The sequence below is a fragment of the Myotis brandtii genome, unplaced genomic scaffold (genome assembly GCF_000412655.1).
Source record: "Myotis brandtii unplaced genomic scaffold, ASM41265v1 scaffold253, whole genome shotgun sequence".
Taxonomy (NCBI): Eukaryota; Metazoa; Chordata; class Mammalia; order Chiroptera; family Vespertilionidae; genus Myotis; species Myotis brandtii.
This window is the reverse complement of record NW_005359590.1, coordinates 554,786-570,776: the sequence shown is the minus strand read 5'-3', so window position 1 is coordinate 570,776 and position 15,991 is coordinate 554,786. Positions and strand designations below refer to the sequence as shown.

General features: G+C 36.4%; 1 protein-coding gene across 1 annotated transcript in view; it reads right to left on the bottom strand.

Annotated features, from left to right (window-relative positions):
• The window catches only part of TXNDC16 (thioredoxin domain containing 16), a 101,465-nt gene that overhangs the window by 60,384 nt on the left and 25,090 nt on the right, over positions 1-15,991 (bottom strand). The window contains exons 6-10 of the mRNA XM_005867909.2: positions 12,962-13,083; positions 9,624-9,714; positions 5,445-5,595; positions 2,282-2,448; positions 1,835-1,892 (exon numbers count right to left, since the gene is read on the bottom strand). Of these exons, the coding sequence (XP_005867971.2) occupies positions 1,835-1,892; positions 2,282-2,448; positions 5,445-5,595; positions 9,624-9,714; positions 12,962-13,083 (589 nt within the window). The remainder of the gene's footprint in view (positions 1-1,834; positions 1,893-2,281; positions 2,449-5,444; positions 5,596-9,623; positions 9,715-12,961; positions 13,084-15,991) is intronic.

The following is a 15,991-nucleotide window of genomic DNA, read 5'->3' as shown; positions in this document are numbered from 1 at the left end:
GGAGGGAGGGAGGGAGGGAGAGAGAGAGAGAGAGAGAAACATCAATGATGAGAGAGAATCATTGATCGGCTGCCTCCTGCACACCCCACACTGGGGATCTAGCCCACAACCCAGGCATGTGCCCTGACAGGGAATCAAACCGTGACCTCCTGGTTCATAGGTCGACACTTAACCACTGAGCCATGCCAGCCAGACGTGGTAAACTTTTTTATTAAAGTATAACATTCACAGAGAAAAAAAACACAAATTATAAGTGTATAGTTTGAGGATTATTTTGTTGTTGTTAAAAATCCTCATCCAAGGATATTTTTTCCATTGATTTTTAGAGACTGGGGAAACAGGGGAAAGGGAGGGAAGGAGAGAGGGAGGAAGGGAGAGAAAGAAGGAGGAAGAGAGGGAGGGAAAGAGAAAGCAACATAAATGTGAGAGAGACATATGGATTGGTTATCTCCCGTGCTCGACCCGACTGGGAATGGGGAGCAAACCTGCAACCCTTCTGGTGGGCGATTTGACAATGTATTTTAAAAGCCTCAAAAATTTCCATTTCCTTTGACACATTTCACTTCTAAAAATTTAGCCAAAAGAATCAGTGTTACTCAAAACAGAATACAAAGGCAGGCATCACAGCACAATAATAAGTAATTAAATATCATTTTAAGTGAAAAGTAAGATATATAGCACGATCCTAATTTTCTTTAAAAATATATAAATACATACAGTGGAACCTTGGTTCTCGAACTTAATTCATTCCAAAGGCTGTTCAAGAAGTGATTTGTTCCAAAACCATATCATTTTTTCCCATTAGAAATAAAATAAATTGAATTAACCCATTCTAGACCCCCAAATGATTCCGTTTTAACCTTTTTTTTTTAATAAAGTTATTTATTTTTTAATCCTCATCTGAAGTTATTTTTCCATTGATTTTTAGAGGGAGAGGAAGACAGAGAGAAAGAAGAGAGAAATATCGATGTGAGAGAAACACATTGATTGGTTGCCTATTGCATGCACCCGGACCAGGGCCCAGGCCGGGGAGGAGCCTGCAACCGAGGTATGTGCTCTTGACCAAAATTGAACCGGGACCCTTAGGTCCGCAGGCTGACACTCTATCCACTGAGCCAAACCAGCAAGGGCTAACCTTTCTTATATACAATACACGTCTAATGTACTGTTTACTCTATAAATAAACACTTCTTTTTCTTAATTTATCGAACCACCCCCTACCAGCCTTAAAATAATCACTTTCAGCAGTCCTTACAGGGGTGTCCTTCAGGGCAGCATGCAGCATCTTTGCTCTTCACATATCATTGCCCCTGAAATGCCATCACTAGCTAACTGCTTTCATTTATCCTAATCAACAATAGTTTTTCTACTTCTTCAGTTGCCTGTGATCACTGTTTCTTTCAGATCCTTAGCAACATTAGCACTCTTGATGGCCTCTTTATGTTTTAAAGCTATGGTAAGGTGGATTTTACCAGCAACAAAAGCATTCTCTTTTGTGTGTTGCCTGGGAGATGCTTTTTGTCATCCTAAGGTATCAGCCTGAAAGGGTTATCAATTCAAAAACCAAAAACTTAAGTTTGGTTCGACAACTGAGACATTTTTTCTGTGAACAACTTGGTCGAGAACTGAACTGTTCGAGATGGGAGATGTTCCAGAAATGAGGTTTGACTGTATATGAATATGGGAAAAAAGACAAACTAACAAATGGAAAAAACACACCAAAATATTAATAGCAAGTATGTTTGAATAGTGGCAATTTACAGAATTTTTCTATAATAAGCATATATTACTTTAAACAAGTAGGCATTGTAGACCAATCCACAAAATGACTAACCTCTTCTCTTTTGAAGACCACATTAGCTTGCTGAGGAATGTCCACTTCCAAAGAGTCCCTTTTCAAAATGGAAATAAATGTTTTATGTTGCTAATCTGAAGGATAACAGTCATCCAGGATGTCAATCTAAAATAGAACTGTAAGTTCTCATACTAAAAAGAAATTTATGAAAAAAGATGACAATTTCATGACTCAGAAATTTCATATATAAATACAGACCAAATTTTCTGATCTCTATCTTTATCTATATCTTCCTTTAGATAAATTTTAATGTCTAAATTTTAACCATACTAATAATTTTAGACTTTAACTCAGCAACTTGTTCTAACAATATTAGAATCTATTACAGATTTGAATTTATTTACAAGTGAACAGATTACCACATTTAAATATGAGAAAAATATTAGTGTTTTATTAAACACAGTGAATATGGCACATTTAAGATACCTTAACAAGAGCAGAACTCCTGCTTTCCCCAGAAGACGCCAGGCAATCCATTCTGCAGTTCTTCTATCAGCTTCATATGTAGCTTGTTGACTAACAATAAACACCAGAGGTAATCCTAGTTGGAGATGAACAGTTGAAACTTGCTGAGGATCTTCAGCAACTTCAGTCTTCATTTAAAAAAAGAACAAAATGTGATAATAATGTTCCAACATTTGGATTTAAACCTTGCTGATTCTTATTAATAAAGTCACAAGTAAAAGAACAAGTCTGTGAAATAAATCTTACGTTACCAGAAATGGTCTCATAATTTCTAAGTTTAATGCTTCCAATGTACCTATTTGGTTTAAGCATTATAAAACTAACAAAATTTTATAAGAGGTTAAACATAAAATTACAACCCATAAGGAATAAGCATAGTATAAAGAAAAAAAAACAATAAGTAAAACAGTGTGGTACTAATAAAGATAGATATTTCAAATAAAATAGCAGAGATAACTAAGGAATGCACTCTTTCATATAAGAATTTCACATGTAATAACACATTACAGAACAATGAGGAACATCTGAGTTACCACAGCAGCTTGAATACACACAGATAATTTCACTCCCTCCAGAAATCCCAGGAAAACTACAGCAGTAGGATTTTTTAGAAGAGAAAAACATATGTGAAGAAAAACATACGTGAAGAAATGAAAAGAGAAAAGTCAGCAAAATTTTGAATGCTGGAGAACAGAATCACCGACTCTACAAAACAAAACTCTAAGCCATGAAGGAAAGAAAGCTAAGAAACAATTCCATTTCAACTGCAGAATAAATCCTACAATGGTTCAGGAACTGTCAGTGCCTGGTATCTCTGAAGCTGGTAAAGAAATAATGGAAGAGGGATGGCAGGAAGGATTTTTTAAAAGGAGGAATAGGTAAAAACTTTGGAGAAGCAGTTAGATCCCCAGATTCCCCTCGCCAACTCCATGAGCATAGGAAACTGTCCCTCAAACCAGGAGAAATGGGGGGAGGGGATGGGGGCTTAGGAACAGCAGAGTGTGTGAATAGCATGCCAAAAGCAGGGGAATTAAGTAAGCAAATACTGAGAGGCCACCCAGCCCCCTTCCCACTCTGTTCCTGGAATGCTAGCACCAGACTTCAGGCGGAAGATCCCTTTCTGGGCTCTTGAGTAACCCTGAGTCCACCATCTAGTGCTTCTTGGATTGCCGAGCCTTTCTAGGCTGACACCATGGTTTAGGGTGTAGATTCTCAGCTTGGCTCTCCAACCAGGCACTGATTTCAAAACTACGATTACATAATTCCTGGTAAGTATAACAAAGTGAAATAAGATCCGAGAATCTCCCTTCTCATTACCTATCTTAAAAAAAAAAAAGTTTTTAGAACAGCAAGAGAAAATTCATGAGCAGAAATTTTAGAAAAAGGGCACAACTTCAAGTCAGAATGCTGTAGCCAAAGAAGAAACAGATTTTTAGTACAGCTTGGGATAAGTCCTAATCCTGCCCCCAATGGCAAAAACAGTACTGCTATGTAGACAGAATTCTTAATAATATCTCAATATTGGAAGAAAAGGAAATGAGTCTGGAGAGAAATAGTGAAGAACTGTACAGTGAACTGATATCTTCCTTTTGGGGCTCTATGCTGAAATGGGAGATCAAAACCAATTCAGAGAGTATTCTCCCCATGGAAATAAGATAAATGCTCCTCCTCTGTGTGAAGAGAAAGGAAAGACTTATGTACTGCTTTTTAAAAAACAGTGTTTGAAGCCAAAATCAAACTAAACAAAACTGACTCGAAGAACTCAGGAATGAGGCCAGTAAAACTGGGACTGGTGCGCTCTGAATCTATTTAAATGTAGAAGCAAGGCTTTTTAAAAAGTGGGAACTATGGTTACAGAACATAACAAATACTATAAATCTTAATAATGTAAAAATAATACAAAACTGACAATAATCAGCAGGGTAAAGGGAGCTGGGATAAAAATAAATGTCTGAAATTAATTTTCTCATCTTTCACAGCAAGGAGGGGAATCAATACTATCTTAAATGAAAACATCGTTTTTTAAAAAATGATTTAATTTCCTAATGTTTTTCATAATCATTTTCAACACTTAGGACAATATTTTCTAAGAGCCCTCTAATGATGAAGAAATGGTTTATCAAAAGTTCCATAATCCTGCCCTGGCCGGTGGCTCAGTTGATCATCAACCCATGTACCAAAAGGTTGCCATTTCAATTTTGGTCAGGGCACATGTTGGGGTTGTGGGCTCAATCACCAGTAAAGGGCATGCAGTAGGCAGCCGATAGATGTTTCTCCCTTCCTCCCTCTTTCTCTCTCTCTTAAAATCACTAAAAACATATGTATTTTTTAAAGTTCCATAATCCCTCGTTTTATACCAGTTTCTTTTTCTTCTTATTAAATTCAAATAAGATTAAATATAATACTTACTATAAAATACCATATGCAATATGATATATCCATTAATCCATTCATCCCTCTATTTGTGAGTGTCTTTATGACTGGTGTGATGGTTACCTAACAGCTTATTTCTGAATGATGGGAATAGGCGGCTTTAAAATTTTTTTCTCTACACTTTGCTGCACTGTTTGAATTATTTATAATATACCTGCACCATTTTTATATAAAAAGGACATGCTGAGTGAAAAGGCTTACTGAAGGTTTCACACGTGCTCAGGACAACCCTTTGAACTTTCAGATAAAAGTCTGCTGATCACCAATACCTACTGAGTCTCTATAAAATTCTTCCAGGCTAATACTAAGAAAAGAGAAACATCAGAAATGCTATACTGCCAATATTTACCAACTTTTAAAATAGTGATCAAAATATTCACAAGAGATCTTTTCTTGACCATGATGTGGTCTTTGTGATCTCAGCGTGGTCACAGTGCATTATAATTCCACTACACAAGGCTCTATTTGGGTTTCAATACAACACTTCAAGGCATGAAATATTCATTTTATGAACAATGTATCATCTCTTCTACCTTTAATAAGGAAATATTCCTAAATTCCCCTAAATTCAAGACATATGTTCAAGGAAGGGGGAAAAGATATAGCTCATCTAAGTAAAATGCATATCTGTGAATCAAAGCAATAAATTTAACGTAGGAATTATCCAAATACATTAAAATAAGACACATACCAGCAGAGGTGCTTCCATTGACTTAATAAATCGATAAATGTCCAGTGTAGTCAATGGCTGTCCCATTAGTGTTCTTCTACATTGTTGGGTCAAGTCCAAGACTGCTTTACAATGAAAAAAGTAGAGATGTGCATATTTTATATCCTCCATTCTGTAAATTAAAAATCAGGGACAGACTCACTTGAAGTTCGATGTGTGATCCTTCTACCATCCAGAAAGACTTCACACATCTCTTTAAGTCTCATGCTTTTGAATCAATGTTTTAATAAAAGCCTAAACGAGTATAACATTAAAATAAAATGGACCTAAGCTAAAGATACAGAATATTAAAGAAAATTAACTGTAATATTTTTAACAAACCACATGAAGCTATTATTTTCCTGAATTCTTTCATGGTAGCTTCTAAATTGGGTTATAGGTAGGTCAACATAATATTTTTTTAAAGTAAAAGGCTGTCACCTTGAGGACAATAAGATTATCTTCAAATAGAGTTTCCTTTCTAGAGATATGTTAAAGCTTTCAAACACAAATTTTCTAGGTTTAATTTAAACCCAAATCTGTTTTGAATAAACTTCAGCCAACACATGCCTTAAGATAGAAACCATGTGACACTTCGTGGGAGTTGGTAAGGTTGTATCTGAAATATTATAAAACTCAGCAAATATGGCTTATAATTTGAGCTTTGGCATTCCCTTCAATATGAGAATCCAAAGATAAACTTATAGTGGGAAAGTAAGATTTGCCAAAATTAAAATATCATTTTTAAAAGTCTTCATATGGCATTAGTAGAGTTTGGCAAAATATTGCAAATTTTTTAATTTTTAAAATGTTGTTTATTTCTTGCTACATGCTTAAACTGAGTTCCAAGGTTCACTGATTTCAATTTTAAAGCATCTCTCTAATACAGGGGTCCTCAAACTTTTTAAACAGGGGGCCAGTTCACTGTCCCTCAGACCGTTGGAGGGCCGGACTATAGTTTTAAAAAAAACTATGAACAAATTCCTATGCACACTGCACATATCTTATTTTGAAGTAAAAAAACAAATGTTTTCGGCGGGCCGCACGTGGCCCGCGGGCCGTAGTTTGAGGACCCCTGCTCTAATAGATTCAATGATTTTTAAAAAATAATCAAAGATTTACTTAATACCTACTGTATATCGGGCCATATGCTAAAATACAAGACTAAGATGATTAAGATAATTCAAATTCATGAGAGGCGTACACTAAAGGAGATATATTTAGTAAAACAATTAAAATGTAGGTTATAAGTGCTATAATATACAAAGTGCTATGGAAAACAAAGAAATATTTAATTCTGCCTCAAGTTGGGGAGGAGAGAAAAAGGGTTCAGGAAAATCATCATAGAGATTAAAAACAGCAAGGGAGAAAAAGACCTCTCCAAGAAGATAAAGCAAATGGGTATTTCCGACAAAACAAACAGTATAGCCAAGGCACAAAGCACATAGCTTTTTGAGGAGGACCCTAAATATTCACACACTGAAAGGAAAGTGTTGAGAGCAGGACCTAGCTGAGCCTAGAATTCCTATCATAACCTCTAAAATAATAATGCTGGAAAGTTACTTAATCACGGATTATTTGGTGATAGATAACAGAAACCAAAAAGGGAGGTGGGGGAGAAACATTGGAAGTTTAGAAGAGTATCTCAGAGAATACAAGGAAAATTAAAGTAATTAGATCAGGGAGTAAATGTAGAGATCTGAACAGCAAGAGTTCTGCAAGATCTTCATTTTGCCATTAATACTTTTCAACTCCCAACTCTGTATAAAGACAATGTTCTCAGCTTTACTTCTATATGGGCAAAACAATCCTGTAAGCAGGAGAGCCACAAGATTGTATAATTGTTTTTCTATGCCCAATTCTAAGTTTCTGGGAGAGGGGATGGCATTTGCTCAGGTAAACGAATGAATTGGTTGGCCCTAGGTCAGGTAGCTGCCTCTGATTTAATTGAACGTGATATGTATGGGGTGAGGGTAACACCCTTCTTGGCCTATACACAGATTCTTTAAGAAGGGAATATAGGGAGGCAGCAGAAAGTACTAGTGTCTCCATGGCATGCTACCTCTTTTATTACCTGTCAATGTACACTCTTCTTAACCAACACTTAATTTCAAGCATACTAACATCCAACGTTATATAACAATTAAAATAGTACTCTTATCCACTGTAATAGCCTCAGCAACTGGAATAATGCCTAACACACAGCAGGTATTCAATACATATTCTTTAAATGAAAGAATACACACATGGAAGAAGAAAAGGCATTCACCTCTCCCCCATTAGGAGACAATTCAAAGTTATAGGCAACTACTTCACCCAGAGGTGGTGTCACAGGACCACTGTATTCTATCCACAGTCCTTCCCTGTCACAGCAGGTCCAGGTATGACTCCTCACCATCTTGTCATCCATGAACAAATGAGAATTCAAATATCTCCAATACAACATATACAAAAAGAGAGGATAACTGTACATTTTTTAATTCCCATTTTAAAAGTGGAGAAGAGCAAATACTCTTCCAGAACATTACTGTGTTTAGTCATAGGTCAGAATAAAAAATATATGTAGTAAATCTTGCTGAACAGGATTTGTAAAGTAAATGATAGGACCTATATATAGACTCTCAGTAAATATCCACTCCTTGTGTTTTATGTGTGTCACCATTACATGCATTTATTCATTATCTGGAAAACAAGCTGGTAACACAAGAGAAAGTACAAACAACTAACCCTAAGAGAAACTATGGTGCTACCATAGCATCACCCTGGGGTGGAGAATAACAAGGCTTCCCCTACTCCAGGATAGGAAATTGGCAGTTGGGAGTAGCAAAGTAGCTGGCTAAACAACTGCTTATTGTATCACTACTTACAATAATGCTTTATGGTACTGTCAGTATAACTCTCAAATTGTTAAAAACCTTAATTCTTATACAACAGTAAACATGCATCAAAGTTTTATTTAACTCATTAATGAGGGAACCAGCAGAATGATTAAGAAGAGACTAATAAAAAAGGAATGCTGGCTGCCAAACAGAGCAATAAAAACGTAACTTCTGCCCTGGTCAGTGGTTCAGTGGTTAGCGCGTTGGCCCAAGCACTGAAGGGTCACGGGTTCGATTCCTGGTCAAGAGCACGTACCTGGACTGCAGGTTCCATCCCCAGGCTTGGTGGGAGGCAACCAGTAAATGTGTCTCTCTCACATCCATGTTTCTCTCTGTCTCTTTCTCCCCTCCCTCCCTCCCTTCCACTCTCTCTGAAAAAGCAACAGAAAGAATGTCTCAGGCAAGGATTAAAAACAACAAAAAAGCACAAAAAATATAACTTCCACTTTGTAGAAACGTTATTTTCTGCCAACCCATTCCCCTTGCCCCAAATCATTTAACTTTATCAGTTTTCTATGTACTAACCTCTAAATTCACAGAGTTGTAAAATGGGATTTAATTACTTTTGTGTGATTATTACAAAATAATCACTATTTTCTGAAAGGTCAGCAAAAGGACTCAAAAACTTGCATGGTATAAAAAGGTCACACAGTCACCATTTGGCCTTGCTTTGGATTAGTTTTCCTGAAGAGCACTTTAAAGCCAAATTTAAAGTCTTTAAAATGCACTGGTTATTCCTTGTGTCCCTAAATACTAAAGTAAAGAAAAATGTTAACCCTACATTTGCCTAGACAACAGTCAAAAGAAGGTCTCTACCTAAAATTGTAATCTAGGAAGTAGACAATAAATAAATACATAAATAAATAAATAAACAAACATGTAAAACATTCCATTCAAAAAAGATTATGACAAAGTAACTTACAGAACTCTCAGAAATACTTTCTGGAGCTTAATTATGAAAGCTGTCTGTTAGCACCTATCTCATCGCTGTGGGAGATCTATTCCTACAATATACTTGGTCACTCACAGGATCACATCTTGTAGCTTATCCATATTGTTTTCATTCACCTTAGTCTAACATCACTTCTGCATATTTAAATTAATTCAGACAGTAGTACAGCAGATGATTGTAATGAAGGAGATTTCAGGTTTCATTTATATATTCACATCTGCTTACAATTCCTCTTAGACTCTAAGTCCACGCTGTGAGAGCATAATGGAAATGATAAATAATATGAAATAAGTAAACTTAAAATTGTTGACATACGCCTCTTATACATACCCAATACTTTCCAAAAGGGCAATTTCTGTAGTTAAGACAAATTGGTATGTGTTCCCATACACAAAAGCAGCTTCCATGACTGCCCTGTGCTCTGAAGAAGAGATAAGAGGGAGGAAGAGTTAGTTTGTGTGGCTCTACATAAACTTCTAGTCTCCAGACTGCCCTACACCCTTTTGTGCTCTATTATATTTAAAGAAAAATTCTTTGTAGGGATCTCAATTGGGAAAATGTAAGTGGTTAAAGAAGTTATGAAAAGTCATTCCATTCAAGGTAAAAGAAGAATTAAGCAGGAGTATAAAGTAAGTTATACTTGAGAATATAACATATGAAAAATCTGTGATAGCTTCTTCCAAGCAGCAGGGGAGAAAATATGAATCCACCATATAACTTTTATATGTTATATTTTATATATGTATATGTCTGTGTGCTGTTTCTGGTTTAGTTTTCTTTAATGAAACTTGTTCTTAAATATAGTTTAAAGAGATAAATCATTCTACACATTAAGAAAAAAAAAGTTCACCTTCCACCCCATTAAGCAGGAGTATAAAGTAAGTTATACTTGAGAATATAACATATGAAAAATCTGTGATAGCTTCTTCCAAGCAGCAGGGGAGAAAATATGAATCCACCATATAACTTTTATATGTTATATTTTATATATGTATATGTCTGTGTGCTGTTTCTGGTTTAGTTTTCTTTAATGAAACTTGTTCTTAAATATAGTTTAAAGAGATAAATCATTCTACACATTAAGAAAAAAAAAAGTTCACCTTCCACCCCATTTCCAATTTCTTTCCAAGGGACAATTAGTTTCAACTCTTTTACTGTTTCTTTGGGTATTTACCACCAAGTCTCTAAATTACATTCTTATACTCTTATTTCCTAATTTTTGTAAGTGTTAGTATTATCTATTAACTTCCCACTGTGGGAGATGATAAATTAGTTCTTTTCTCCAAAATCTCCCTCTACAAATGTACATATTTCTATCCCCTCAATTTTCTCAATATCGTTGTAATTTTTATCAAATCAATAGTCCATATTTACGTTATGAGTCAGTAATTACTACTTACAAATGAGACATACAGTCCAAAATGAGCACTTTTAAACAATTTTTTTCACTATATTTATACCATTCTTTTTTATTTTTGTATATATTTCTTACTAATTTATTCCTAAACTTTAGCACAGTTGTCTAACCCTCTTAATACTTCAAATATATCAGGTATACTAACTATTCCCTCTTCTTGGAGACTTTTCTGCAGAAATGTCCAATATGGACTGTTGCTACTTGACCTGCTGCGCAAATTTCCTCCTGAGAACCCACTTCATCATCACCGTGGAAACCTCTTATTCTCGCTCTTGTATGAGGTCAACTGGCCTGTTACCCATATCTTCTTGACTGATTTGCCCCCTTGCTCCCATTCTCTAGCACTTCCCATAAGAGGATATATGGAATACATATTTTTTGCGAGCTTGCATTTCTGAAAGTGTCTTTATTCTACTTTCATAACTACAGTTGTCTGCTAATAAAATTTGAGGTTTAAGTTCCTTCTGAGAATTCTGAAAGCATTGCTCCATTTCCTTCATTTTACAGGGCTGCAATTGAGAAGTCCAATGCCATTCTGATTCTTGACCCTTTAACTGGAAACTTCTTTTTTCTTTCTGGAAAATTTGAGAATAATTTTTGTTCCCAATATTCTGAAATTTTAAGATGAGATGCTTTGGTGTGGCTCTACATTCATCCACTATGCTGGGACTCAATGGGCTCTTTCTATTTGAAAGCCTGAATCCTTCAGTTCTGGGAAATTTTCTTAAACTGCTTCTTTAAAGATTTCCTCCTTTTCATATTTTTTTTTCTTTTCTCCTCACTGTCATTTCCAGACAGTTACCTTCCCCTCCACCACCCAACCTTCTACCACTTATATTGCATTTCATCAGATAATTCCACTCATCACTCTGCCTTGTTAGTGTCAACTACCACCCCAGCCAGTGTCATTCCCCCTCATCACGCTGTCATTTTCTCCAATACTACTCCTGTCATAATCCTTGGTGATTTTCTTATCCCCTAGATCAGTGGTTCTCAACCTTCCTAATGCCGCGCCCCTTTAATACAGTTCCTCATGTTGTGGTGACCCCCAACCATAAAATGATTTTCGTTGCTACTTCATAACTGTAATTTTGCTACTGTTATGAAAAGTAATGTAAATATCTGATATGCAGGATGTATTTTCATTGTTACAAATTGAACATAATTAAAGCATAGTGATTAATCACAAAAACAATATGTAATTATATATGTGTTTTCCGATGGTCTTAGGCGACCCCTGTGAAAGGGTCTTTCGCCCCCCAAAGGGGTCGCGACCCACAGATTGGCGACCCACAGGTTGAGAACCGCTGCCCTAGATGATCCATTCAAAATGCTTGGCCTTCTCCATAGACTCCAATGATCTTTCTTCAACCCTACCTTAACCACTCACTGTTATGGTCCCACTGCAGGCCTTCAATTAGCAATCACTGTAAATTCCTCCATAATCTCAATGTCTATCATCCTCCCTCCCCCTACCTCCCACCCCCAGACCTCCATCTGACTAGGTCACTCATTTAGCACATAACTCTAACCCTCCAGGACCTACAATCTTACCACATTTCACTGTCAGCCACCCCCCACCCTCCTCAGGTCCTCTCCTGCCTTATAACCCTGCTTCAATTCCATTGTCAGTCGTTATAATCACTCCCCTGCCTATCTGGCTAAAACACAATCAGGTTAAATCAAATATTCTGCCTATTCTGTACTTACAACTTGATTGTCAAAGTTAGATCTTTGAAAAACAAATAAAAATATATCATAAACAGCAAATACCAAAACATTTAAAAAGAAAGCCAGTCAGTCAACATTTACTGAATACTATAAACTACTACACCAGGTACCATGAATATTGTAAGGAAATAAAAATAGTAACAGCTAACACAGAACACCTATCACATGCCAGAAACTATTTTAATTATTCAAACTTATTTGGTCCTCACAATAATACTAAGAAGCAAGCACAAATTTTTTTCACCATCTTAGCAATTAGAAAACAGGTTAAGTAAATTGACCAAGGTCATACTATAAGTAATTGATGGAGCAGGGGGTCTAACCTAGGCAGTATGGCTCCAGAGTTCTTATTCAACCACTATACTATGCTGCCTGATTAAAAACAGAAAACATAAGAATAAAGATGCTTTAAATTTATTTTAAAATATTAAGATTGTGGTCAAAATACTCTTTAAGTTCTTCAATATACTCTCACAAGTATAGATGCACAGCAAAGATTAAAGTAAAAGTTAATAAATACCTGGTGTTCCAATGGCTCTTACATACGAAAATGCAATGTTTGCTTTTCCTTTCAGAGCATTTTCTATATTCTGAAGGTCTTCCAGGGTAGTAATATATTTTACTTCATTAAAAAGAAGTGCACTAAAATAAAGAGATGTAATTAATAGGAAAATCTGGTATGAACGTAGTAATTTCATACATTATTTGTTGAGTAAATAAATAAACATAATTAAAAATGTAGTAAGAACCCAAGGATTTTAACACTAAGCGAAAATTACTCCCTAAATCATTAGTCTGTCCCTGAGAACACTGACCAGGTATAGTTGTGAGAAATGGTGCTTATTTACCATTACAACCACCTCAATGAATTTAAGCTGTATTCACTAACATGCTAGTCTGGCCAAATAATCCCTTACCGTTAGTTCTCTCAGCTTGAATACATTTGGACCCTTCCCACATCTAAAATGCAAGCTTCTTTCCATGGCCTATAAGGCTCTGCATGACCAAGACCTTGTCAACTTCTCCAACCTCATTTTGTCCTAGCATTTCTCATGTCTATCACACTTTAGACACACCTCAGGGCCTTTGCACACACAATTCTCTTTGCTAAAAGCTATTCCCTCTGCTGCTCCTCATACATCTGGTCTTTGAGAAGCCTTCTCTGTTAGTTCTATGTAAGTAGGTCTGTAGCATTTTCCTTTTTCATTTCACACTATTCCTTCCTAGTATTTATCACAACTTATAGATCCTATATAATAAAAGGCTAATATGCAAATTGTCCCCTCAGGAGTTCGACCGACCTGGAGTCTAACCGCTCCCTATGACGTGCGTTGACCACCAGGGGGTGGCACAGAACGAAGGATGGCCCCAGCCGGCAGCTGGCAGCCGGGGGAAGGAAGGCCCCAATCGGCCCTGATCACTGTCCAGACCTAGGGACCCTACCCATGCACGAATTTCATGCACCAGGCCTCTAATATTTATATATTTATTTACTCGTTTACCCCTTCCTCTCTCATTAAACTGTTAGCTTCATGAGGCAGAGACATTGCATATTTTATCACTATTTCCGTAATAACTTAGAATAGAGCCTAGTACACCCTAAGTAATTAATAAATATTTGTTGAATGAGTAAAAGAAAAAGTAGGGTAGAATTTATTTATTCCAATTCTTCATTTGAAGAAATGCAAATTCAAAACACTGAAAAGCTTACTTACTCAAAAACCTTTATTGAATCAAGGAGTCAGAAACAGAACACAAAACAGATCTTCTCATCCCTAGTTCAGTGATCTTTCCAGTTGACCATAATTCTTCCAAATCATCTTTTCAATGTGTAAATCAGACTAATTGATCATATTTAGTCATCCAAAAAAATCTTCCTTATTTTCTACTTCCATATAAATTTTCTAACTATTCATTTAATCTCTGTGTGTGTGTGTGTGTGTGCACGTGTGTGTGTGTTAGGCAAACTTTAAGGATCTTTAAAATTTGTTCAAAGTCCACATACTTAAATATACAAAGATTTACTCAATGATCTCCAACAAATTAGTCAAGTATGGTTTTCCTCTTATGGAAAACATGGCACTTTCCACTAATACTGCAGTTCTTAAACTCTTTGGCCTCAAGATACCTTAAAAACTATGAAACCTTAAAGATTATTGAGCTCCCCATTTTCTCAAAAAGTTAAAAATGGAATTCCCATTTGACCCAGTAATCCCACTTCTAGGAATATATCCCAAGAAAACAGAAACACCAATCAGAAAGGATATATGCACCCCTATGTTCATAGCAGCACAATTTACAATAGCTAAGGTTTGGAAACAGCCTAAGTGCCCATCAGCAGATGAGTGGATTAAAAAACTATGGTACAGCTACACAATGGAAGACTACGCTGGTATAAAAAAGAAGGACCTTTCACCATTTGCAACATCATGCATGGAAGTGGAGAGCATTATGCTAAGCGAAATAAATCAGTCAGAAAAAGATAAATATCACATGATCTCACTCATATGTGGGATATAATGATCAACATAAACTGATGAATAAAAATAGATCCAGAGACCGTACGCCAATTACCATGTTTCTCTTTTATTAGTGTAGATGACTCTCTCTTTAATGACCAACTGGCCAAAAGGCTATAATATTCCATGGTGATCAGGTACCCCAGAGACAAGGCGTTCAGTAACAAGAACCATAAGAAATACTGTTGAAAAGGAAAATGGGGGGGGGGGGTGGGGTGGGGATTGCAACCTAGTTCAGTATCTGGTTAAAACTGTAGTCTTACTTCCCCACTCTGACTGACTTGGGCAGAGCTGTGGAGCATGCCCCCAGGGCCCACCAACACTGACTTTGGTGGCACTGCAGGGACCCTCAGGGGCTCACCACAAGAGGAGATATATAGGTCAGAGCCTCCCCATGAGTTCAGTTCAGGCTTTGGATCCGGAATCCCCTGAACTAGCAGATCTGCGAAATAAAAGTTAAACTTTCCTCCCTCAGAGTGCTGGCTGATTGTTCCGCCGTACATTCTGCCGCAATGATGTAATACTTTAAACAATAAAAAAAAAAAATTATTGAGCTCCTCAAAGAGCTTTTGTTTATGTAGGTTACATCTGCCAATAGTTGCCAAAATAGAAATTAAAACAGGAATTTAAAAATATTTGTTAATTATTTTTAAAATAATAAACACCATAGCATGTTCATATAATAATACAATTTTCCAAAACAAAAAGAAAAAATTAGTGAAAAGAGTGGCACTGTTTTACATTTCTGCAAATCTCCTTAATATTGAACTAATAAAATATAGCTGGATTCTCATAGCTGCTTCTGCATTCAATCTGTTCTGACATCACACAACATATCACATAGCTTCTGGAAAGGGCACTTATAAAAGAATGAAAGTGAAAACAGCTAAATAATGTCTTAGTATTATTATAAAAGTACTGGAGGCCCGGTGCACGAAATTCGTGCCCCGGGGGGGGGGGGGGGGGGGGGGGTGTCCCTCAGCCCAGCTTGCACCCTCTCACAGTCTGGGAGCCCTCAGGGGATGTCTGAC